Source organism: Narcine bancroftii, chromosome 10 (genome assembly GCF_036971445.1).
Source record: "Narcine bancroftii isolate sNarBan1 chromosome 10, sNarBan1.hap1, whole genome shotgun sequence".
Classification (NCBI taxonomy): domain Eukaryota; kingdom Metazoa; phylum Chordata; class Chondrichthyes; order Torpediniformes; family Narcinidae; genus Narcine; species Narcine bancroftii.
The window spans coordinates 91,568,652-91,596,244 of NC_091478.1; the positions used below are offsets into that span (position 1 = coordinate 91,568,652).

General features: G+C 39.3%; 1 protein-coding gene across 1 annotated transcript in view; it reads left to right on the forward strand.

The window, feature by feature from the left end:
• The first annotated feature begins 1,734 nt into the window (after positions 1-1,734).
• jph3b (junctophilin 3b) overlaps positions 1,735-27,593 on the forward strand; it is an 80,935-nt gene continuing 55,076 nt past the window's right edge. The window contains exons 1-2 of the mRNA XM_069899529.1: positions 1,735-2,116; positions 20,980-21,754. Of these exons, the coding sequence (XP_069755630.1) occupies positions 1,735-2,116; positions 20,980-21,754 (1,157 nt within the window). The remainder of the gene's footprint in view (positions 2,117-20,979; positions 21,755-27,593) is intronic.

The window sequence follows — 27,593 nt, forward strand, 5'->3', positions numbered from 1 at the left end:
TGCAGATGTTCTCGTTGTCCTTTACTCATTGATCAGATAACCCTTTTCCAGCTTATTCACATGGTCACCCATCCTTCCTGCAGCTCTTCATTTCAGTTCTGGCTAATGATACGTGGCTTTGGTTTGTTTCTCTTTCCACAGCTGCTGCCCGACCTGTGGAGTATTTACAACATTCTGTTTTGTTTTAAACCTTTTGCGGAGTTCTCCCACTGTTTTGACAGTCGTAATCGAGACGTCTCTCTCACCCTTATATCTCTGTTCAAAACAAACTATTTATCAGTTCGGACGATTGCCAGCACAGATCACATCCAATGCAACACGTTTTGAAAATGTACATCACTAAAAATACAAAAGAGACCGACACCCGAGTCCGAGGAATATTTCTAGTGAAAAGTTGTTATTTTTAGCCAGTACCAATGGTTGACAATAGGCTGGAAGGGAAAATGTGAAGCTCATGAGACAGTGAGTTTCAGGCGACACACCTCGGACACGTTCTGATGACTAACGCCGTTACACTCACATAATTCCCCCCCAGTTTCCAAAAGAAGGCATTGCACCAGCAGACAAAATATAATTATTTTGTAGGCAATGTAACCACCAACAGCTGGCCAGCTAGAATAATCTCATTCTGCCTCAAGGCTGTTTTGTCCTTATCGATTCATGCATCTTTTTTAGCTCCATCCAATGCATTTAGAACTTGTTTGTGCAACCGACGAATGGATCAATCATTCAAGGAACTAAGCTCAGAACTATGACCAACAATGCAACCTGCCGTTTTCAACACCTGGTGATTGCAGTATTTCAATCAATAACACCTTGGCGTTTATTGGACCCTCCTTCCAGTTGAACCGTGAGTATTCAATTCCAGAATCACAAGACGGGAATCAATTCGGTAGCAAAATATTAAACATAAAGATTGAATGTCTTATTAGGATTACGGTTTCACGTTAAAATAGTACAACGAAATCACTCATATAACATGCAAGCATAATACCCATTTTCCGATGTAAATGGATCACAGTGCCCCATTTCCAACAGAGCTGGGCTGCCCGCTGATCATGTTCTGAATGCACAGAAGCAGGCTTTGAAATACCCAAGCGTTGAGAGATTAGCCTGATCTCTACAGCAGTAACCGATCCGAGCAATGGGATTCTCTAAATGTGAATGAACGTTACGCAAGTTCCTGCGTCTTCATTTTACCGAGAAGGGTTGAGAGGAACCTGTTCCCTTTAACAGGTTTTTATAAACAGAGCCAACAGGACTCAGAACCGAGAGAGAGAGAGAGAGAGAGAGAGAGCATCTCCGCAGATCCCTTGATTCAGCAACATCCACTCCAGCCAGGCTGCTCCGAAAACACAAGCATCCTCCCTCCAGCATTAGAGCAATGGTGCAAGGTTGGAAAAAAACACCAGGTCTGTTGTTTTTCTCTTGAGGTGTAGAGACGCATTGCTGTGCCAAAAGGCGGAATCGTAATCAACCGAATCTCGTCGTTGCTTTAGAAGATTTCCTGATAAATATGCCGACATTTCTGAATAATTATCGAAGACGATCGAATCCCAGATGACTGGATCTTGCTAGTAACCAACCGTTGGTTAATTTTTAGTGGACCCATCACGTTTGTTGAAGGCGTTGCTTGCTCTCCACCACCCCCCCCCCCTTCCTGTTTGTTTTTGTTTTGTCCGATTTAATAGTCCAAACGCCTTCTTGCTCTGAATTGTGATCTTCATTTCATGCATGTCCAGGGGTGGCAGGTTCGATTTTGATGATGGAGGGTCGTATTGTGGAGGTTGGGAAGATGGCAAGGCTCACGGACATGGCATCTGCACCGGCCCAAAGGGGCAAGGACAGTACGCCGGCTCTTGGAGCCATGGTTTCGAGGTGGTGGGTGTATACACCTGGCCAAGTGGTAATACTTACCAGGGGACATGGGCACAAGGAAAGAGACATGGCATTGGAGTGGAAAGCAAGGGAAAGTGGGTCTACAAAGGAGAATGGTGCCATGGATTCAAAGGACGATATGGGGTCCGGGAGAGCATTGGCAGCGGAGCCAAGTACGAGGGGACCTGGAACAATGGGCTGCAAGATGGATACGGAACAGAGACCTATAGAGATGGAGGTAGGACAAGAAAACATAAAACTGCTTATTCAAACGATGACTTATTTCGCGAAACAAAGGGTTCGGGAGAGGCATGTTAATAGTAAAACTGTCACAAAGTTAATCATTGAAGTCAGCTATCTGGAGGAAATTCAAGGACAAAAATGTTGGCTAGAATCTGTAAATTAATAATAAATTGCTATTCATCTCTCCTTCTATATCCTAAATTGCAAAATGAGAACACGAGAGGTTTCTAGACCAGTGAGCGTCAATAACTTGTGGAACTGAAGAACTTGATTCAATTTCTAATCCAAAAGGAAAGCCACAAATATACCATGGCGGGAACAAAAATCAGTGCAAGGACAATTAAAAGCGAAGATCAAATAGGACATTACAGATTTTTAAAAAGTGCAGCCAAAGATACACTGACGAATTGATCCTTTTCAAAGTTTATTGTAAAAAGAAAATCTTGGCGATAACTAGGTAAAACTTCCGTGTCATTATATGAAATAAAGAATAGTTTCTTGTCAACAGAATAAATTGCCAGCAACAAGGAATCCCGCACGGATATATTTTAAAAAAATATATTTAACTGCAATGCCAGGTTTGAATGAGTGATTGATTTTCGACGAAGCAGAATACTCCCTATTCGAAAGAAAAATGTGCACAGAGATAGGCCAAAAACCCTTGAAATGCAAATCAATCATGAATCTAGCAACCAGTCCATAGGAAGAAATCAGGGAGGCCGAAGGTAACTGCGAAGATATTATGATTTGACAGAGATGACAAGGCAATGTTTGCAAGTTAATACCCAAGTCTGCCGACTTAGCAGAAATCAGGCAATTGTGACATGGAAAGGTTCATGTTGTTCAGATAAACTCGCTTGTGTGGTCTTGGCCATCGTACAAAACTTTTCCGCATTATGGAATAAAATGCGGTTTTTAAATATTGTAGAGCTTGTGTTCAACTGCAATCGAAGAACACCATGCACCAAATGTTAGAGCGAAGCAATCGCGTCTGTTTCAGCTCTGCCTGGAACTAATTCGTGACTTCAGTGGTGGTCACAATACAACCAAATATTTCTGTGAATAACGGGAAGAGGTAGGAAACGACGAGATTAAAAGTGGTCGCGACAAATAATACCGAGTAACAAAGCGCGGAATTGCAGAGATCAAGGGTCTTTGGGTAGGAGCAAGAAAATGATGTCAGGGCGCTAATAGCAGCAGTTTCTTCAGACATAGTCTATGATTAATTTATAAAATCTCCCGGAAACAATCTCTTAACATTACTCCGATTACGTGACCTTATATTTTTTTTAATTGCCTGAAGTCGGATGGAAGTGGAAGTTGAATCGGACCAAAACTAGAAGGATGTCGATTTCATGCATTCTTGCAACACACTATGAATAAGAAAGTCAGCATTTAAATCATGTCACCTTTAAAGGAACTGCGAAAAGGCTTCATCCCAAATGAAAAGGCTGTGCATGTTTTCACACACTCATGTTTTTTGACGTTCTGCTCGCGAACCCTGTCAACACGTTAATGCAGTTGTTTTCCACCATCTCTGGAACTCTTCATCGACTTGCCACGTTATTGTGAATTGTAGAAGCGGAGTATAAGTGAGGTTTATATTTTTATTGTGTGATCTGAGTGACTTAAAAAGCCATTCGGCCCATCGATTCAATGCTGCTCCCAGCAGGGCAACTCCATCCGACCCATCTTCAGTCTTATTTCCCTGTAACCTGTTCTCTTTTATATTGCTCTCAACTCCTCTGAATTTCCTGGCATTCAACCTACACTGGTGGAAATTTACAGTAGTCATTTAGCCTACTGACATGTCTTCAGGATGTGGGAGAAAACCCCTCACATGGGAAATCTGAATTCACAGAGAGAGGATTCAGACCATACATCCACTGCAAACTCTGAATTCAGAGAGTTTGCAGCGGCAATCATGCTACCCTTGTTCATCACTGGCGACCCGGTACAAGGCTGTTAGAGTTTCCGCAACCACAGTTCGAATCTGGCGTTGTCTGTAAGGAGTTTGTATGTTCTTCCTGTGTTCCAGTTTCCTCCCACCCTTCAAAACATACAGGGGCTGGAAGTCAATTAGGGATTTGGGTGGCGCCAGCTGTGGGCCTAAAGGCCTGTTACTGTGCTGTATGTCTAAACTTAAAAAAATCCTTAAAGGGAGATGAAGATTAGGAAAATATTATATATTACAAAAATGTCTTATATTCTTCACTGATTATCAAAAGTTGTTAATAAGAGCATGCAATCATACGATGTCCGTTTCCGCTGAATGGGAATTTCATTTAGAAGCATTTACAAAGATAGAAATCTCTCATAACCACAAAAGTGAACTTGCAAGTGATCTCAAGGTTTGTGCTACTCCACTTAAGATTTTAAACCTCAATGATCAAAAGTTTACATAACTGGGAATAGAAAAAAAAAATGTATTTCACAGGATGGAACAACCCTTTCAATGTGAATCAGAGCACTAACTGCCCCCTTATATGGAGCAGTGAAGGAAATATGCTGATCACGACAGTAAACCATGAGAAGAATTAAACCATGCTGAAAAAAATGGCAGGAATATTAAAATTGTTTTGCTATTGATTATAAAAATTTAGCACTTTCTTCATTTCATCAAGAAACTGCTATTATGTTTTAAGCATTCCGTACAATGAAGTGGAACAAATGCCTTATGTAAAACTGAAATACCTTGGCTTGAAGCAACTAAACAATCATAATACTGGATTTTTTTTTCAAATCTGCTACTTAGCAATTACTTGAAACATTTTTTTCTTTGTTGTTTCACTGGAGGATAACAATTATGTAGCAACTGGACTGAGATAAAACTATAAATAAGAAATATAAAACAAAGAGTCTAGAAGTTTAAAATTATAAACATTTAGCAGTAACCTCCAAAGTCTTCAATAATATGAACATGAAACATGTAATTAGAGTGATAATTAATAGCCATTTATTCATTAAGTAGTAATTCAGGTAAAACACAAGCATTTTCAAAAATCACAATATCTGGGCAAATCTCATTGCAATCAAGATATTATTTTTATATAACCTACCTTCATATAATTTAAGGATAGGGTTATGGCACCAACTTTTTCAAAATCATAATATCTGAGCAGATCTCATTACAAACAAGATATTGTTTTTATGTAACATAGTTTATAAAATTTAGGGGTACAGCACATTAACCGGCCCATGAGTCCCCAACACCCAATTACACCCATATGATCAATTAACTTACAAAAACTACCCTTTGGTTTATTCAATATCATTTCAATCCCCATCAGCCTTCATTTTAAAACTCCTTCAGTATGAAAATCTTCTTAAATTTAATATTGTTTCATTAAAGTATTTTTGAAAGTCTGTAGTTAAACAATGATTTTCAGAGGATATTTGAAGTAAAGGGTTTTGGAGAGCAGCTCAAAGTTATTCTCATCCAAAAAGCCAAATTGCAGGAAAAGCAATCTGCAACTCTGGTTGACTTTTCCAAAACTAAAGATGTTGAAGCACATTGTAACACTCTAACTGTCCAAGAGATGAGCACGATCTTTGTACTTACTGTCTGACCACTCAGCATTGTCCAAAGAACACAGGCAGAACTAAATTGGAAGATTTTCTAAAGGCTTTTGTTACGAACCCAGAGGACCCCAAAACCCAGCAGCAATAGAAATTCATCAAGACAAATGGTTACTTAAACAAAAGTTGCTTTTAATTTTCTTTTAACATAAAAACAGGATCAAACTTTAATTTATTACTATTACCTTAACCTAATTTAACCCCCTTCTAATTCTAAGCTCACGTGTATGAAATGTGTATATGTTCAGTAAAGTCCTTTGCTTTAATGATCCAGTCATTCACTTCACACTTCTCCAAGTTCACCGGTATCAGGCAATTCTTATACAGTGCACAGAATTTAACATTTATGGAATTTTGCCCAGGCTGCGATGCTTACAGGTAAATGGTTACCACTCAGGAAGGTTCTTGTTGGTTTCAGAGAGATATTTGTTGCTCATTGAACACAAACAATATCTTGCTGAAGAAACTTGCCCCATCGTGGGTTTTCCAAATGATAACCTCTTCTTCCAGGGCACCACAGAGTTCCTCTTGTTTCCCTTATTTCAGGAGAAACACTCTAGCCACCCATTTCCTCTTGCAAGGACTACAAGGTTTTTCACCAGGCTGAATTCAGAACTTGTGACCCATCTTCAAAATGGGGTTTTCAACAAGCCTGCCAACTTGCCATGTTGCAGTCTCAAAAGCCACTTTAGAACTCAGTTCTCTCTCCCTCTAAGAGAAATCCTGTTTTCTTTCCCCTCTCTCTCTACTTGTAAAAACCACAACCCTTCCCAAGGCTCCAAATCCAATCCTTGAAGATCTTCATCAGCACTTGAGCCCGAATTTCTCGATTTGCTCCTGTTTTTGAAGTTCCTTCCAAAGCAGTTCCATTGTCTCTTACAATGCCGCTGGTGCCTGAATGTCTTGCTTCAGCCAAAGCTCTTTCATTTAAAATGAGATGTGAAGTGTAAGTATCTGTTTGTGAAATGACCTACACTAAACCCCCACAATCTATCCCTTTTAAAAACATATTTATGTATAATATAATATATAATGTAACTGGTAACACATTTCTAAGAACTGACTAATATTCTTTCAATTAGAACAACCAGTACAACAATTACCTTGGTTCCATTGAAGCATATAATATTTTAAGCCAAAGTTTCTTCTCTGTACTCAATTGGACAATTGAAATGATGTTTACTGTTTGGCAGTAAAGGCAGAAACCTACTGCTAGAAATCAAATCTAAGGCCTATTTACATTTTTTTTGTTATGCATGGTTGATGATATTCTTCAGAGACCCATTGAGGAGTAATTTAATAAAGATTATCTGAAGTTGTCCGATTTTTGAATACTCCTGAATTGCCTCAAAACATGTTGCTTTAACATTATAATTTAAGACCATCATATGGCAGGCTGTAATCTAAATATGTAGCCATCTCTCTGTATTGAATTTTTAAAGTACATGAATATTGTATTGACCATATTTTGTGAAACCCATAATTTGTTTGAAAAATTATATGCAACATAAACATGTAAAATAATTCCAAAACAATTTCAACGTAAGTCAAAAAGAACATTTATAATCAATTTTCCTTTCCCAAACGCTGCATTGCAATTCCCTAATCTTACTGCAACGTATAAGCCAATTTTTCCCTGTGACACAATGAGATTATGACGAATATAAGGAAAATAATCCATCTTTTTGGACAAATTAATCTTTCAGTTGGACCTCAGTGATTTTCTTTTTCAAATGGTACAAAACTATTTTTTATGCACTTGGGGAACGGGGGAACAAAAATTGTGAACCGATCCTCAAAGGCAGGTTTAACGACATATATTGTTATTTAAATTAAACCACATCTAGAGAAAAAAAGTCTAAATTAAACGGCTGAGCAATTGCATTCTTGTTTATTCAGAAAGACCAATTGCATCTAAATAATTAAAAATGTCACTCAATTTCTTCGGACTGCTCAACCAAAAATTCCCCAAGTTGTCTATAAAATATAACATATTACACTATTCAGGAGGCTTTGGGCTTTTTAGGGTCTATTCCAACAATTAGTCATCACTTCAATGACAGATCCATTTGTTATTGAATCTTCACCATCCACGTTAATTGTCAAATCTTATTACTGAGAATTAGAGTCTAAAACATTAGCCTTAGATTAATTTAGATTAAAAAGTGGTTAGCATCATACAAGCATAATGGTGGAAGAATGCTGCTGGATCCGAATCAATTAGAACAAATGGAGGGAATTAGTCTTGGCTCTTATTTCATACCATTAGAGAAACTCCACCCTTTTTAACCACTTAATTGAGGTGTATGAAATTATGAGGGGCCCAGACAGTGTTTAGGAAGGATCTAATTTCCCTAGTAGAGACATTGAGAAGTGGGGAATATAATTAGTGGAAGGATTGGAGGGGAATTGAAGAAACAAAGTTTGGAAATCTCCAAAAAAAAGCATGGTGGATGCAGAGGCCATCATCATATTTAAAGAATACCTGGATGAATAATTAAAGAACCAAACCTTATGACAGAGATCGTAACCAAATTAGCTGTACTTTGGTAAAGCTAAATAGCCTTGTCTGGCTCATTTTGATAATTCAGTAATGCCAGACCACTCAAAGCTGAAGATTTTTCATGGCTGTATGGCTGGTTCAGATTCAGATTTCAGATTTATTGTCAGAGTATAAACACGACAGCACATACAACCCTGAGATTTCTTTTCCTGCGGGACCAGCAGAATTACCACTAATTGGTTGTGCAAAAAATAAACTGTACACTGAGAATACATGCAAATAAATAAAAGAACTGTAAACAGACAACAAATGTAAACAAATTGACTGTGCAATACAGAGAACAAAAGAAAATCAATAAAGTGCACAACTAAGAGTCCTTCAATGAGTCTCTGATTGAGTTTGCCATTGTGGAGTCTGATGGTGGAGTGTGGAGGGGTAGCAGCTGTTCCAGAATCTGGTGGTGTGAATCTTGTGGCACCTCTACCTCTTTCCTGATGGCACCAGTGTGAAATGAGCATGTGCAGGGTGATGTGGGTCTTTGATGATTGCTGTTGCCCTCCTACAGCAGCATTCCCTGTAGATCTACTCAATAGTGTGAAGGGTTTTGCTTGTGATGTTCTGGATTGTGTCCACTACCTTTTGGAGGGCTTTATGCTCAGGGGTATTGGTGTTCCCTTACCAGACCGTGTTGAAACTGGTCAGCACACTTTCCACCACACCTCTGTAGAAATTTTCTAGGGTTTCTGGTGTCATATCAAACCTCTGCAAACTCCTAAGGAAGTAGAGGTACTGATGTGCTTTCTTCATGATGCCTTTTGTGTGTTGGGTCCAGAAAAGAGCCTCCAAGATAGTAACTCCCAAGAACTTAAATTTGCTCACCTTCTCTACCTCTGATTTCCCCAATGATCACTGGATTGTATGCCTCTGGCTTTCCTTTCCTAAAGTCAACAATCAGCTCCTTAGTTTTAATGACATTGAATGCAAGGTTGTTGTTGGTGCACCATTCAGTCAAGTTTCAATCTCCACCCTGTGTGCTGACTCATGTCTTCCTTTATATAACCAACTACCGCGTTATCGTTGGCAAATTTGTTGCACAGAGCTACACAGTCGTACATGCTACAGTACTGATGAAAATTGCAGAGGAGAAGTTCTTACCAATCTTCACTGTTTGCAGTCTGGAGGTGAGTAAATCCATCATCCAATTACATAATGGGGTGTTAATTCCCAGGTCTTGGAGTTTGGTGATCAGTTTTGAGGGGATGATGGTGTTAAATGCGAATGTCGATAAAGAGCATCCTGATGAGCGCATCTTCGCCGTCCAGGTGTTCAAGGGCTTTGTGTAGAGCCAGTTAGATGTCATCTGCCATAGACTGGAACGGATCCATGACACCACTCAGACAGGAGCTGGTATGCCTCATCACCAGCCTTTCAAAACACTTCATATCTGTTGACGTAAGTGCTACTGGTCGATAGCCATTGAATCAAGTTACTGCACTCCTCTTGGGGACTGGTATGATTGACACCTGTTTGAAACAGGTGGGTACACGCCCTGCTGGAGTGAGATATTGAAGATATCCATGAATACCTTGGTAAGTTGGTCAGCACAGATTTTTAATACTCAGCCAGGTACTCCATCCAGGCTGTATGCTTTTCTCAGATTCAATCTCTTGAGGGCAACACACACGTTATCCTCAGATTCGGACAGGATGGGATCATCAGGGGATGTGGAGAGTGGAGGGGTAGTACTTCACTGTTACTGTCATCAAATTTGGCATAGAAGGCATTGAGTTTCTCGGGGAGAGAAGCTTTGCTGTCTGCTACTTTACCAGATTTGGTTTTGTAACAGGTTATGCTATTTAGGCCCTACCACAGCAGTCAGGTGTCCCTTATTGTTTCCATTTTCATCTGGAATCTCCACCTCACCTGGGAGATAGCTTTCGCAGGTCATACCTGGTCCAGCCGTATTGATCTGGATCTCCGGACTTAAATGCCTCCGGTCTGGCTCTCAGCAGGTTTTGGATTTCATTGTTCATCCAGGACTTCTGGTTAGGGAAAATTCTGAATGATTTGGTAGGGATACGGTCATCTACAGCTGTTTTGGTAAAGTGTGTATAGCCTCGGTGTACTTGTTCAGATTCTCAACAGAGTCCTTGAATACTGCCCAATCCACTGACTCAAGGAAGTCCTGTAACTGTTCTTCAGCCTCCTGTGACCGCCTTCTAGCCATCCTGACCTCTCCAGTACCTCTCTTTTTAGGTTGCATCACGGTCTGGTAAGGGAACACCAATACATGTTCCCACAGAATTAAGTCCACAATGGTTGCTCTTTTCTACTCACAAGAGTCACTCAACTAGACCCTGGGACAAATCATATTCTTAACAATTGAACAGAAATTGCGAGTGTAAATATGATGTAGTTTGATAGTCATCTGGCTGAGAAACTAAATACTCTATAACTGTATGAGTCGTCCTGTAGGTTTCACAAGTCATATTTCTTTGCCAAATCATAAATTAATAATAACAGCAAATTAATAACACAACTTTTATTATATTTACCGAAATAGTAAGATGTATTTCAGCCCAACACAAAATTTTTTATTTGACATCTTAGTGATAGTTGGTTCCAACACATAACCAGTAATTTTGTGAGAATGATTTCAGCCAATCTTTTCCTTCAGGAACTAATCTAATATCTTTTGTCAATAATTTATGTTTATGGTGTCATTAAATTATAGAGCATAAAAACAGGCCCTTCCATCTCCATGTTTACAATTCTAGTCTGTACTGTGCTGTACTTCAAATCTATACTGAATTTATTTTTCTAGCACTCAGCCTTTTGCCTTTTCCAGGCAGTGAATTCCAGATTTCAATCTCCTCTAAGTGAAAAATTGCTTCTTGAAATGCCTTTAGATGGGTCCACAAAGCAATCAACTAATTTGCACTTGGTTTCTCTAATTTTTCTTCCAGCAAAATTCCATCATTAGATATATATTTGAACATTCCTTTTGTGACTCCCTGCTCTTCTTGTTCATCCTCACCAACCATGGTGCTTTCAAATACAACTGCAGGAGATACAAGACCAATTCTTTCACTTCTTCCCACAATCCAGAGGCCGAAACAGTGTTCACCTCAACAGCAATTCCTTTGACCCACTTGCATTTCTTCCAATCTCATTAACTGCATCAAGTGTTCACAACGTGGCGTCCCCTACATTGTGGAAACCAAATTCAGATTGGATGATCATTTTGCAGAGCAGATCTGTTCAGTTTGCAAGATTCAACCTGAGCTCCTGACTGCCTCTCATTTTAGTTCACCTTTCCAACTTTTCTGCCTGTTACAATACAAGCTTGAAGATCAGTGTCTCATCCTCAGTTTGGGTACATTGCAGCCTTCCAGATTCAATATTGAATTCTCGAGCTTTAGGCAACTTTCTCTTTCTTTCTGTCTGTATTAAGACTAGCCATTTCATTATGATTTTGGCTGTTTTACATTTCTATTGGTATAATCTGGACTACTGGGGATGTCTCACAGTCCTGCTATTAGCAACACAGTTCTAAGGAAGTGTCTCGAATCTGAAATGTTAACTCCATTTCTCTTTTCACAGAAAGTGAATGATCAGTTGAGATTTTCAGCATCTGCATATTTTATTTTATCATATATTTTAACTCTGAAGTTTTTAAACGGCCAAGGTAGTTTCAACGGATCTCCCTACTTTTATTAAAATAAAGCTTATTGCATGTGATGTTTGGACTTGTTACAAGAGAGTCCTGTTTCAAGATTGATTTTTTGAGATTTTTTTTAACGCTGTGGATCATGATTCAACTTTCATCTCTTGTCATAGATGAGATTTGAAGGGAGAGAAGGTGGAAAAAAGTAGCAGTGACTTCAATTTAAATAAAAGCCTCAGTAATCTACAGATAAATCTCTGGGTGTAGCCTTTTGTCAGAGATTATACCCTGCCCATAGAAGCTAAAGCCAATACTCGCATAGATGAATCTATAGCAGAATAGTGCATCAGGAAGCCATGTTTCCCTAAGATGGCTGGAGCAGAATTCCAATCTCCTGCAACCTGTTGATGAGAGGGTGTTTCATTGCCAGAGCCTGTAAAATTCCTTAATGTCTTTGCTTATTCCAGGCTGCTACATGGTAAATGAATGAAGGATGAAGTGTACAGTTATATTAAGCGGGTTATTAATGCCCTGTTTGCCAAAGCCAATTAGTGCTGAACTTGCCTGCTGACACCAAGAGGAGAAACCACTGGGATTTGCAGCAGTGGCTGACTTCCGTTGCATTCAAGCCATGATTGAACACATACTTGCAGCCCTCACAGTGCCAAAGGAACAATCACCAGCTTTTGTGTACAGGAAATGCTGCAGTTCAGTTCATCTTCATTTAATCCCCTGCTGCAGAATTCAGGTAGTGTAAGTTTCTATAAGATTCTCAGGCAATTATCATGACATTTTTATTCTCCAATGCTTAAGGCCAGAAATATAAAAGTGCAGCATTTATGTCTAGGCATTGGCGAGACCACATCTGGAATAGTGTGTACATTTTTTCCTTGTTCAAGGAAAGATATACTTGCGCTTGAGACCATTCAGAGAGCATTCATAAAGATTAATTACTGTAATGAAAATGTTGTCTTAGATGGAAACTTTGAGCAGGTTGGTCCTAACCTCACTGAGATGTGATCTATTCGAAACATGTAAAATTCGGAGGCAACTTGATGAGATAAATGCAGAGAGAATGTTTCCCCAGTGGGGAAAGTCAGACGAAGGGGCACAATTACAGAAGAAAATGGTACTCACATAAAGCAGAAGAGGAAGAATTTCTTCTCTTAGAAGATCAAAAATCATGGGAAAACTTCAGAGAGCTGTGGGTGCTGAGTCATTGAATATATTCAAGACTGAGAGATATTTCTAATCTACATGGGTATCAAAGGTTCCTTTTTATTTGAATAGACAGGAAAGTGAAGCAAATGCCGAGGTCAGCACAGCCACAACATTAGACTCAAGTGGCTATGTGGCCTACTCCTGTTCCTATTTGGTAATGCAGAATCATGAACGATTGCAACACATGAGACCATAAGACCTATCAAATCAGCAGCTCGTCCTTTCATTACAGCTCTGAACATTTTTTTGTCACCATATATTTATCTAAACCTCTCTAGAATACCACAATGTAGTCTGTCTCCATCATGTCTGCATTCTACATTTCAATCACACAATACACGTAAAAGGTTTTCCTTATGCTACTTTTAATTCTCTATGCCTTTATATTTTATCTATGACCTCTCAAGCAAAAGGTATGGCCTCCAACTATCTAAGACATCCATACCCACTTCTATCAATACTCCCCTCCTCTTCTCGAAATATAACAGTTCTAACCTCTCTAATGTTTTCTTGTAACTATAGTCTGTTCCTTATTCATAATTTTTTTCTGGATCTTCTATTAGCATAACAAACTTCTGATAATGTGATGACCAGATTTGAATACAAGCTGAGGCTGGACCAATGCTTTATAAAGGTTCAACATGAAATCCCTGCTTCTATACTCCTTGAATTGAAGTGGCCTTAGTAACCACTTTCTCACCCTGCCTTGTCATTACCAATGATTGCACACATACTTCCAGGCCCCTCTGTTCCTACACACTTTTTCAATCAGTATGCTTTATTTTACATCGCCTCACATCATTCTTCACACTAAAATACATTACTTAACATTTCTTTGCATTAAACTTCATCTGCCACATGTCTGTCCATTTCACCAATCTATTTAGTTCGAACAGCTTTCTATCAAAATACATAGAAGTTTTGTGTCATCCACAAATTTAGAAATTATGGTTTGTGCCCTCAAATCTAGGTCATTAACAAGATCAGAAGAAACAATGGCCCTACCACTGATCCCTGGGACACATTACTATCCACCTCCCTCCTTAAGAGAGAAATTAGAAAGGCAAAAAGAAGGTATGAAGGGGCTATAGCAAATAGGGCGAAGGCAAATCCGAAGGGTTTTTACAAATATGTGAATAGTAAAAGGAAAGTTAAGGATAGAATAGGTCCACTGGAAAGTCAGAGCGGAGGTATGTGTGAGGAACCATATGAGATGGGGGAGATATTGAATACATTCTTCTCGTCGGTGTTCATGAAGGAAAGAGATATTGAATTGTGTGAGGGAAAAGGGTTAGTTATGGGGATTAGTAAACAGGGGATTTTAGAACTTCTGGGGGGGTATAAAGGTAGATAAATCTCCTGGCCCTGATGGGATTTTTTCCAGGATCTTTAGGGAGGTCAAGGAGGAAATAGCGGAGGCTCTGACAGTGATTTTTCAATAGTCACTGGAGGAGGGTGTGATGCCACAGGATTGGAGGGTTGCAAACGTGGTTCTGCTGTTTAAAAAGGGCACAAGGTGTAGGCCGAGCAACTATAGGCCAGTAAGTTTGACATCAGTGGTGGGGAAACTAATGGAAGGAATTCTTAAGGGATAATATGTATAAATATCTGGAGAGGCAGGGGTTGATCAGGGACACCCAACATAGGTTTGTGAGGGGAAAGTCGTGCTTGACAAATCTTGTTGAATTTTTTGAAGAGGTGACCAGAAAGGTTGATGAAGGAAGAGCAGTTGATGTGGTCTATTTGGATTTTAGTAAGGCTTTTGATAAGGTTCCGTATGGAAGGTTAGTGAAGAAGGTTCGATCTCTAGGGATTAATATAGAGATAGTCAGATGGGTTCAGTAGTGGTTGGAAGATAGGCATCAGAGAGTCATGGTGGACAACTGTCTGTCAGGATGGAGGCTGGTGACGAGTGGTGTGCCTCAGGGATCGGTGTTGGGTCCTTTGTTGTTCATCATTTATATTAATGATTTGGATGATGGGGTGGTAAATTAGGTGAATAAATATGTGGACAATACAAAAATAGGGGGAGTTGTGGATAGTGAAGAGGGTTTTCATGGACTACAGAAGGATTTGGACTGTTTGGAAGAGTGGGCTGAAAGGTGGCAGATAGAGTTTAATGTAGACAAGTGTGAGCTGCTTCATTTTGGGAAAAATAACCAAAATAGGATGTATTAGGAGTATTGAAGGGGAGGGCATTGAGGAATGCTGAGGAACAGAGGGATCTTGGAATAATGGTTCAGCATTCCTTAAAGGCAGATACCCATGTAGATAGGGTGGTGAAGAAGGCTCTTGGTATGCTGGCCTTTATAAATATAGGAGCTGGGAGGTGATGTGGAGACTGTTTAAGGCTTTGGTGAGGCCAAGTTTGGAGTATTGTGTGCAGTTCTGGTCTCCAAATTATAGGAAGGATATAAATAAGGTAGAGAGGGTACAAAGCAGGCTTACAAAAATGTTGCCTGGATTGCAGTATCTTGAATAGAGAGAAAGATTGAGTAGACTGGGACTTTATTCGTTGGAGCGATGAAGGTTGAAAGGGGATTTGATAGAGGTATTTAAAATTATGAAGGGAATAGATAAAGTAAATGTGAATAGGCTCTTTCTCCTGAGGGTAGGGGAGATTGGTACAAGAGGTCATAAGTTAAGGGTTAGGGGGCAATACATTAGGAGTAATATAAGAGGTGGCTGAGTGGAATGATCTACCAGAAGTAGTAGTTGTGGCAGGGTCAATTCTGTCATTTAAGAGGAGGCTGGATGAGAACATGGATGATAGGGGGTTGGAGAGTTATGGACATGGGAGTGGGTAGGTAGAACTAGTGGAGTTTCACGTAAGTCGGTGCGGACTAGAAGGGCCGATATGACCTGTTTTTGTACTGTAAATTGTTATATGGTTATATGAAAAACAACCATTCTCTGTTACTTAGACAACTTTATGTTCATGCAATCAATGTTTCTTCAATGCCACAAGCTTCAAATTTCCTAATAAACTTATCAAAATCCCCTTGGAAGACTACGTACACAACATTTCTCTCATCAACTCGATGTTACTTCGTCAAATTTTCTGTCAAATTGGTTAAGCCTGATTTTCCCTTTATAAATATGTGCCGGTATGCCTTATTTAATTATGTCCTTATGGATGATTGCTGGAGTGTGATATGTACCCACATAATCCCTCATAAATTTAATTGAAGAACACAAATATAATCAAAGAAGTATAATCAAAGTAGAAAAAGAGCCACATCACTGCGCTGCTGCCGGAGAAGACGAAGTTGAAATAATTGGGTAACATTTCCTTGTTCTGAAAATTAATGGAAGTAGGCTTTTTCCACTGAGATTAGGTAAGATAAAAAACCAGAGGACATGGGTTAAGGGAGAAAGGGGAGAAGTTTAAGGGAGAACATTAGGGAGGATTTCTTCAAACACAGAAGGAGGGAGTATGGAATGAGCTGCCATCTGAAGTGGAGAATGGGGGCTTAATTTTAACATTTAAGAAAAATTTGGGCAAGTACATGGATGGGAGGGGTATTGAGGGATGTGAACTGGGTGCAAGTCAGTGGGACTGGGCAGAATAATAGTTCAGCACAGAAGGGCCTGATTTCTGTGCTGTCATGTTCTATGGTTCAATATTAACATTAAACATTCAGAGGGGTCAGAGTGGAGATTTCAATCTCTTGGTGGAGTCTGGCTGAGGATTTTTGGAGCAGTGATAGAGCAAGGCTTAGAGAGTTTATAATCTCTGTGACTTACATTAAGTCAGTCGGTCAGCATTACAACATGACAATTGATAGATTGTTCTGCACTTCCCTGAATGAGTGCAGCTCCATTAAGACGTTTGATATCATGCAGGTAAAAGCATCCTGCTTTATTGACACCATATCCACCAGCCTCTGCCACTGCCATCTCTAAAATGCGCCAGGGCAACATGAACAGAATTTCTCAAACCTGGGACTTCTGTCATCAAGTTACACTATTCTGACTTGAAAATAAATTTCTGGTCCAAGGTCATTGTGTCCAATTCCTGAACTTGATTACCAAACAGCACCGACGGAGTACCTTCACCAGAAAATTGCTGTAAGTCAAAAGCAGCAATTCACCACCACTTTCTGAAGAGCAGTTTGTAATGAACAACAAATTCTGCCCTAGCACCATAAATTTTTAAAAGTCAACAATACTCAAAAGGTGAGGAAGAAGTAAAAACAAAATTTGCTGGAAATATTCAGTACAATCGGGCAGCGTCTGTATAAATAGGAACAGAGTTAATATTTCGGATTCAAAGCTGGGAAAGAAAGAAAAGTAGGAAAGGGATAGGAATATTTTCATAAGGTGAGACCAAATGAGCTAATGTTGCATTTAAAAATCAGATTATGCTTCTTTGTCTGTGTTATGTGTCAGTAATAGCTAGGCTGTGGAGTATTTTAATCTCATACCCATCCCCCACTTTTGAGTTTATGTCTATACCCTGTTGTTTTGTTACAATACAATCTTGAGGGATAATGTCTCATATTGAACCTGAACACGTTATAGCCTGCAGGACTCAATATTGAATTCTGCAACATTAAATAGCTAACTCTTTCCATCTGTATGTATCAGATCTAGGGATTTTGACCTAGCAAACATATGTGATTTAAAATTTAAATTTTGACATACAGCATGGTAACAGGCCATTTCAGCCCAAGAGTCCGTGCTGTCTAATTTACATCCAATAAACCTACATTCCTGGTACATTTTGAATGGTGGGAGGAAACCAGAGCCCCTGTGGAAAATCCATGCAGTCACCGGGAAAATGTACAAACTCACTACAGAGAGTGCGGGATTCGAACCCTGGTCCCAATTGCTGGCGCTGTAAATGCATTGCGCTAACTGCTACGCCAACGTGCTGCCCACTTCTCTTTCCATTCATACAGTCTTACAGTCTTACCAGTAAGGTTAGTAACACATACCACCAGAAATATAATCTTTTCATAGACATAATTTGCCATCTTTACTCATTTGGTTCATCAGAGATATTCCCCTTGTTCTCTCCATATCTTCCATCCATTGGAGCTACTAGAAACTAAAGATTTCTCTTTCCCAGTTCTGTTGAAATATCACAGACTTGAACCATCAACTCTTCTCTTCCGACGGATGCTGCCTGGCCTATTGAATGTTTCCAGCTTGCACCCCCGTTCTCGTAGCTTTTTTTTTTTATAACATTCAAGTGAGGAACATTTCACATCATAATAACTTATGCAAATAATTTATGGAAGTAACAGGAGAAAAGATACAATGATGTAAAAAAAAAACCCAGAGTAAATGGGAAGTATTGAAAGCATGAAAAGTCAACTGGTCCATAAAATTGTTATTGAACACTTTATCTGGTCCATCAAGTCTTTTCGAAGGCATTGTGGAAAGAGTAAGCATCACAACATCTATTGTCCCTAATTTGTAGCACTTACTTGGGCTTCCTTGGACAGCTAAAAGCCAACAGAACATCCTTGTTCAATACAAGTCAAAACTAATCAGAAATATTCTTCTCTGACTTCCAAGTTGACCTTGAAAACAACCTGCTTAGTGCCCAACCTGCCTTTTGCATGTTGCAGTCAGAAATTTAGAGCTACATTCCTTCAAAGCAGAAAAACAGACTCTGTGTTGTAATCTGGAGTTGGCTCATTTACAAAACTTACTACTGCATTGTGAAAATTTACCACGGTTGGATTACTGATCAACAGTAACCAATGAAGGGCTTTAAAATGTGTGCAACATTCTGAACATTCTTCTGGGAAATGGGGCAGTGAAATTTGTCACAAATACGGGAACAAAGATGCCTGAAAAAATATAATAAGACGGACAGCTGAACACAATCTGCTGGAGCAACATCACTAGGAGAAAAGGAATAGTTGACGTTTTGAGCCAAAACCCTTGATTGAGACTGGTTAAAAGTATTAGAAAAGCCAGTGTGAAGAGGACAGGATGGGAGGGATGGGATAGCTCAATGGTATTTTTAAAATTTTATGTAAACAGCACGATAACAGGCCTTTCCGGCCCACGAACCCATGCCACTTAAATACCCCAATTAACCTAGGACACTGGTACATTTTGAAGGGTGTGAGGAAACCGGAGCACTCGGAAGAAACCCACAAAGACATGGGGAGAATGTATGAACTCCTTATAGATAACATCAGATTCGAACCCAGGTTTCTGGTGCTATCCGCAACACTAAACATGCCACCCTATGAAAATAGAATTTTCTAACTTCAGATCACGTACTTTCTCTCTCTCTCTCTCTTCTTCTGTACCCTTTTGACTCTTCCTCTTCTTTTCTGTCCCCTTTCCCATCCATCCCCACATAGACTCCCACCCATTCTCATTTCCTTTCCATTTCTCTCCATCCCCATCTCCCCACTGGACCTGTCTGCTCTCTCCTCTCCCCTCAAGTTCTATCTGATCTCTCTTCATACCACAGTTCTCACCTTGTGAGAGTCCAGCACTGGCAGCCTACTCGGCCATTCCACCCTGTACAACTCATCTTTCACCACCTGACTCTTTTATTTTTCTTGTCTCTCTCCCCTTTTGTCTGGCATCTGCAGTCCTCTGCCTCTGTCATGATTCACCTCGAGCTTGTTCACCAATCCATATGGGGCCCCTGACCCATCCTTCCCATCCTCTTTACACTGGCCTCTCTACTACATTTAACCAGAGAAAGAGAAAGTTCCAGGTCGAAACATCAATCAATCTTTTTCTTCCACTGCATTGTGGAAGTTTCTCCAGCAAATTGTGTTTACCTTCAGATTTCACTATCTACAGTCATCTGTGTGTCTCCAATAGGTTGGACAGTATAGAATTTTTCCCATCGATTAACCAAGTTGTCATAAAGTTCTTAAAGTATTTCTAAAGATCATTCACCTAAAACTCAGCCTTTTTTCTTCTGTACTGATTGGTTGAATGATTCCAGCAAAAAAAATCTCACGTTCAACTTGGCCATTTTTAAATCTTATTGTAAAATTACAAGAAATATATATGAAGTTAAAATAAATAAATTGTTGACTTAATTGTTCCCTGATTAACCTGCAGCAAGTTTTAGAATTATTTTATGGAAATTTTGATGAATATAATTGAAATGAAACATTAACTATTTTACCTTTACAGATACTTTTGACTTGCTCAGTAATTGCAGCATTATTTCTTATTTCACAATTCTCTGTTTTGTTTAAGATCTCTATTATTTCGCATTCACTCTTTTGCATGCAAATATATTAACATAGCAGTAGGTGTAGGTCTCTCAATAATGTTATGATTTAATGTTTGTAACCTCAATTTTGCATTTCACCTACCAATTAACTTTTACTCCCATTCTTATCAAGATTGCATCCATCTCTACTTAAAATATTCTATGGCATAGACCATAACTGTCTGTGAGAAAAAAAAAATCTGTACTCTGGCTTAAATGGGTGGCTCTTTATTTTTAAAAAGTAGCTGTTTTAGATCCTTCCACTAATGGCAACATCTTTGTCATATTCACCATGTCATGTCCTCTCAGAAGTTTACACTTTCCAACCAATTGCCCACCTGCTCTTCTGAACAATGTGTAACCCATCCTCTTTCCGAATAGGACAGTTATCCACTTTCGTCACCTTTGAATTGCTTCCAATTACTTGTGTAAGTATGGAGTTGATAACACAGTCATTACCTTGGAAAGGAAAAAATATTCCCTTCAAACTTCAGATGATACAGTAGATCTCAACTTTTTTTTTCCACTCACTTTAAGTAATTCCTTGCTAACCACAAAGTACCTATGGGAAAGGTTGAGAAATACTGGTCTAAGCATAATCAGGTTATAACTATCCACCTGGATGTGTTCAACTTTAAAAGTTATTCATTGAACAGTTATACTTTGTTTTCTCTGTTAAAGGTACCTACCAAGGTCAATGGGTTGGAGGAATGCGACATGGGTATGGTGTACGTCAAAGTGTTCCCTATGGGATGGCTGCTGTTATCAGGTCTCCTCTTAGAACTTCGATTAACTCTTTAAGAAGTGAACACAGTAATGGAACAGCCATGTACCCAGACACTCCAGCTGGAAGTCCTGCAGGATCAAGAGGGGGCTTTGTTCTCACTATGCATAGTGAGAATGATCTTCTTTCAGCCAAAAATAAAAAAAAAGGAATCTTTCGCAGGTCTCTTTTGAGTGGGCTGAAACTCCGGAAGTCCGAATCAAAAAGTTCATTGGCTAGCCAAAGAAGCAAGCAGAGCTCATTTCGAAGTGAAGCTGGAATGAGTACCGTCAGTTCTACAGCCAGTGATATAAACTCCACAATTAGTTTTGGTGAGGGTGAAACAGATTTGTCGGTCATTGAAGATGACATAGATGCAACGACAACAGAAATGTATGTAGGAGAATGGAAGAATGACAAACGCTCTGGTTTTGGATTAAGCCATCGATCTGATGGCCTGAAATTCGAAGGAGAGTGGCTCAGCAACAAAAGGCATGGTTATGGATGTACAACATTTCCAGATGGAACAAAAGAAGAAGGCAAATATAAACAGAATGTGTTGGTGAGTGGGAAGAGGAAGAACCTGATTCCTCTGCGGACAAGTAAGATTCGAGACAAAGTGGATCGGGCAGTGGAAGCAGCTGAGCGGGCTGCAGCTATTGCTAAACAGAAAGCTGAAATTTCTGCATCCAGGTAGGAAGATGGCTGTTCATTCATTTCAAATGATGTGATTTATAATAATCTATAATAAATAAACTTTTAAGCAAACAATAATAAAGTTGATGGCATTATGCACACAATAAATGTACCAAGACTGAAGAAGACCCAAGCATAAATTATAGATTTGAAGATTATGGATTCTAAACACTGGCAGAAGCAGTGGGGGTGGAGATGGGTGAAGGGCAAGATGGCTCTTGAACCTACAGTTAATGTGAAATTGATCACATCGGGCATCGGGGCACTTTGTTACCCCTGGATGGGTTCAGGAGGAAAAATGCCAAAGGATTTTGTCAGAGACTTTGAGATTTGGAATGGAGAAGACTGACCAATTTGGAAAATGCAAGAAGGCAACAGTAAAACTTTAGAATGGAATTACCCTTTCTAATTTTTGTACAAAATGTGCAAGGTGTTGAGTGAACAGGAAAGAGAATTCTGGTATTTAAACAAAGAGGGACATAAACTAACAGGAGGATTAAAGTGAAAGGGAGGTTAACATTACCTCTCCTATGAAAGTTTGGACTCAGATTTTTAGAGGTTAATGCTACCTCTCTGACTTAAATAAATTTAGTATGATTTTCATTCAGTTGTAATTAACCAAATCGGGGGACAAAAATCAAAAACAAGTTATCTTCATGCCTTTAACTTGAGCACCTGATCTATTTTGAAAGTAACACTAAATTGCACTTAATGAGATTTGTATTCAGCTTGAATATGATATTTTTTTGACACGATGTCTTAAGTATACGTCTCAAGCATTAATTTTTTTTACCTCAGTCACTAATTTTTGCCAAAGCGAGCATTAGGTTTTAACAACTGGTGAAAAGATCCTAAAACAATATCAAAGTTAAATGATTAAATTCACATCTCAATAAGACTGATAAAATTCTACTGGGTGGGGGGGGGGGGGGGGAACAGGAAATATTCGGTATCTAATCAGGCTCCATATTAGAACATTTGAAGGTTTACTTCATGTGCACTGAATCTCTGTTCTTTGCCACAGAAGAACATGTTTATTGTAGGCTTAGCACAGAATAATGCAGGTAAGATTGTCTCATTCATTTGAAACTGTTTTTTCTAACTAATAAGGACCATGGTAATTAAACAATCTGCATTTCAAGGAATTACAACTTAGTTGATGAACTGGAGTCCAACGTTTTGATAATACATGAAGAAAACACATATCACAATTAGTTAGGCAAGTGATTGTGACTACGAGTGAATCTTTGGGAGGATTCTTGAACTTCTCCAACAGATACAAAAATCTTATTGCCTGAGCAGATGATATACAGAAATTACAGGGAGAATGGGTATGTGGATGTGGGGATAGTGGTGGAGGTGGGAGAGCAGCATTCAATTTTGAAGAGTGAAGAAAATACAGGAATAATTTTAATTAAGGAAATAGATAGAGACATTTACAGTGGTGAAAGGCTTGGATGGGAAAGATCCAGTTGTAGGAGTCCACTGTCTTCCTTGATTGACATAATGTAATCTCTTTGCAGGGTCATTGAAGGCCACGTATAGTGGTCTTTGTGTCTCCCTATATTTTTCTTGGGTTTGTTGTGTAATGATGGTCATATCCATTGTGCCTCTGTAAGGTCGTGGAGTAAAGGAGAGAAACATCTCAGTTATAGAAGGAAGTAGTTCAAGTGGACATGACAACAATTTTTCTTGTGGCAGAAGGTGGTTACTATAATCATATTTGTCTCCATCCATGAGAATGATACAATTATGGAATATCTAAACTCCCCATCTCCACCCCCTCCCCCACTAAAGTCCTTCTCTTCCTATACGTGGAAGATGCAGTGAGAAAATATGAATGTGGTTCCTTTCTGCCAAGTTTTAGAACCTTAGCAAAGATATAATCTATTTTGCTGTGCTTCAGTTGGCATTTGGGCTTTTAAACCATGTCAGACAGGGCAGTACTAAGATTGGACTGGATAGATTGCTCGGGGTGGAATCAAAGGCACAGGCATCACGGATAGAGTTGTGGTTGAGAAATTCTGCAAAGTACTCATCTCAGCAGGTGCTGACTCTGTCTTTGACATGGTCATCTCTGTTCTTGGGTAGGATGGTTCCTTGGATTTTGGGCTACAGATAGCTGTGGCTGTGCTCTCAGATCCATGCATGTCATCATTATCAGTGAGTGTGATAGTACAGATCTATCACCAATGTCTAGACTGTGCTTACAGCGATTGGCTGAGAGCCAAGCCACGCCTACTGTCTGGGCCTTAAAGAGTTGTGTCCCTAGCCAGGTCGGATCATTCCGGACTGGTCGACCACCTGTGAAGAGCTCCTCTCTTTTGCTAATAAAAGCCTTGGATCAACAAGTCTTTGATTCTTTCGACGAGCTCTACAGTGAGTTTCTGGACCTGCTAACCATTTTCCTCTGTTCTTTAGGTCTGTTGGATCTCAATTTTCAGCTGCAATATTAGTTGCTCGAGGCATGGCAGTGATTTCCATCCTTTTATTTGAGTCTATTTAGTTCCTGGATCACCTGTTGATTCTCAAACCACTCTGTGTATCCTGATATAGAAACTACTTGGTCCACCTTGACTTTCATGTCCATGCTGCTGAATTTGAATTAGGTTTTTGTCAGCTGATCACATTTTCTTCTACTGCTAAATTCTAATGTGAAAGAATTTTAATAACTGCCACACAGGATAGAATGGCAGAAACAGATGGAAGTTGCATTTTCAAAACCATGCTTCAGAATCACATGAACTGGCCTCACTCTCATCCACAAAGGATTTTAATTTCAGATATTACTCTCTCCTGACTCCAACAAGGTTAAATTTCTTCAGATTTAAAGGAGATAGTAGAGGGAAGGGGGGAGGGAAATTGACAGGAGACAGAAGCAAATGATCAGAAATGTGGAATTGTTCAAATCTATTAAACATAAACAGATTTCATCCAGTTTTTAAAACATTTGAGATCAACTACTTTCTCAAAATGTCACCTCTTTGTTCCCTCCATTTAATTCCCATTTCCTTTAATATGTCATTGTTTTATCATCCATCATTACATTTCATTAAATCCACCCCAAGCAAAGTCACCAACAATATCCAATTTAATTTATTCACTCACTCATCAGTAACAGCAAAATGTATTATTGATCTCTCATTGCCTCTGAACTGAGGAGGCAGCTATGTCTCAGTCACATGGGTGAATCTGGAGTCACAAATAGGCCGGACCAGGTTAGAGAAACAAATTTCCTTTCCTGAAGGAGATTTGTGAATCAGATGGGATTTTATAGTAGTTTCATAGCTAATGTAAATATTTTTAGATTCCTTTAATAAATGTAGGTTGAATTTCTCCAACTGCCAGGAACTCACACCTCTGGTTCTACTATTCACAATTTTTCTCTAGTACTACCTCTGACTTCCAGAATACAACATGGCTTGCTAGGTTAAGATTAAGCAGAGTGGTCCTATACTCTCTTGCCTTTGGAAGAAAGAGGTGTGATTTCATTGAAACAATGTTGGATTTCTAGAGCTGGGATCAGAGTCTCAACCTAAAAAAGTCAACTATTCAGGACTGAGATGAGAAGAAAGTTATTTACCCAGAGGTGCTGAATATTTTGAGTTCAGTCCCCAAGTGGATTGTTAAGATTCAGACACCAAGAATATTCAATGTAGACTGTATTTTTTTCAGAAATTAGAGGAATCAATGAATATGAGGAGGGAGAAGGAGTCACAGAGATAATGGGATATTGGATTAGTACCAGAAGGAGCTGCTAAGCCAAAAGATCAGCCATAATCTAATTGAATGATGGAGCAGGCAGGTAAAATTAATAATCTCATAGTCAGGGATCCTCATGGAAACAGCAATCATTATGGTAGGCTTGCAGAGCAGGCTGCCAGAAGTGGTGGTAAAGATGAGTACAGTTGTAACATTTGAAAGACATTTGAATGGGTATGTAAGTGGGAGGCGTTTGGACCAAATGCTGGCAACCTGATCAGCCTGGATAAGTTGGACCAAAGGGGTTGTTTTCATGCTGCAAAACTCTATGACTTCTCGGACAGGCATGAGGGACTGAATGACAAACATGCCTCAATTTTATATATTCTGTTTAGTTCCATTTCTGCCAATTCCAGATCAGTGGAACACCTCCCCAAGCAATGTCCGTTGCACAATTCTCCTTTCATTTCGGAACTATCATTCTACTCTTTGGTTCTTTCGTGCAGCTCTGAACCAGGGAGGTCTTTTTGGAGTATGCATCTCACAAGTAGAATGTTAATGAGGCTCTGGCCTAAAATTGTTCTGGGCCTCCAACTCTCTTTGCTGGCTAACCAGCTTTCTCAATCTGTAAACCAGCTTCCTTAAGATGAAATTACGTTTATTATCAGTGGAAGTTACAAAGTAAATAAGGTATATAAGATCCTTTATCTTTACCTATCTTTATGTTTTTCCAGCTTCTTTTAACAGTCTCCCAGAGGTATATCCTCATTGATATTTAACAACTTTTATCAATTATTTAGCATAACTAAATAGTGCCTAGGCTAGATAAACATCTGGGCCTTTATTACGCAATAAATACAGCATAGGGCAAAGCCACAATTTTTTTAAAAAGTTTTTTTTAAATCTAAAACAGCCAAAAAGGTTTGGAGTTCTTTAGATAAGTAGAAATGCAATTGCCTGGGAATATGACAGGGTGACATTGCCTTTTCCTGCACAATGTATCTGAAAATTAATGATTCCCAAGGCACATGGTTTTTCAGATGGAATTGTGATACAGTACATTTCCCATTATCCAAAATGCTTGAGATCAGACCTATGTCAGTTAAGTGGATTTTCGGACACTTGGAAATTTTGTCTAAAGCAGCCCAGTAGCATCAGGAGATTACTTCTATTGGCTGTTGCCGATCACCGACTCCTAACCATCACCCACTGGCAATCCTGCCTGGGAACCCGGAGTCTCACTTCACCTGTAAGTGGTAGGAGATTACACAGGGATTGTCCTCCAGCAGAATTTCAGCAACAATGCTGAAAGGGTTTTTGATAGAGTGCACGGTTCGGGTGAGCGATGGGGAGAGAGTGCCACTGCGGTTCAGACAGGCAAGCGGGGAGAGAGCGCAGCTCAGGCGGATGAGCAGGGAGAGAGTGAGGAGAGAGTGCAGCTTGGGCAGGTGAGCAGAGAGAGAGTGTGACTCAGGTGGGGAAGCAGGGAGAGAGTGAGGCTTGAGCAGGTGAGCGGGGACAGAGTGCGGCTCAGGCGGGTGAGGAAGGAGAGAGCATGGTATTCATTTCAAATTCTGAGAATGCTACAATGCAATTTATCACAAAGTTGCAGCAACTCATGGTAAAAAAGTGACAATTTATAAATAAGTAATTGGTACTATTCTTTCCTTCAATGTGTAACCTGTGGACAAATATCTCCTTTGTAAAACTGATTCCTGTAGCCCCACTTGAGCACGGTGAGTAAATCTTTTTCAAAATTTTTTAAATTGTGACATCATGTCTCACCTGATAAAACTTTTGGATATTCAGAATTTCAGTTGATTGGTTTTCATTTAATTGGAAACGAAATGTACTTCAGACATTTTATTGGGTACATCCTGTCAAGCATCTGTTTTCAAAGTTGGATACGTATGGAACCCGATTATTTCTCATGCATTGCTGGGAGATTTTAAATACAGTAAAATCCATTTTTTTCCCAGAATTCAATCAATCAGAAACACAAAAATAATGGCAAAACAATGAATAGGACAGATACATAAATAAATAGATACAATTTAAAATAAATACAATTTTGAATAAAAGGTTTAAATAAAAATTAAAATTGCAAAAAATAAATGTTCTCTGAAGCTACACA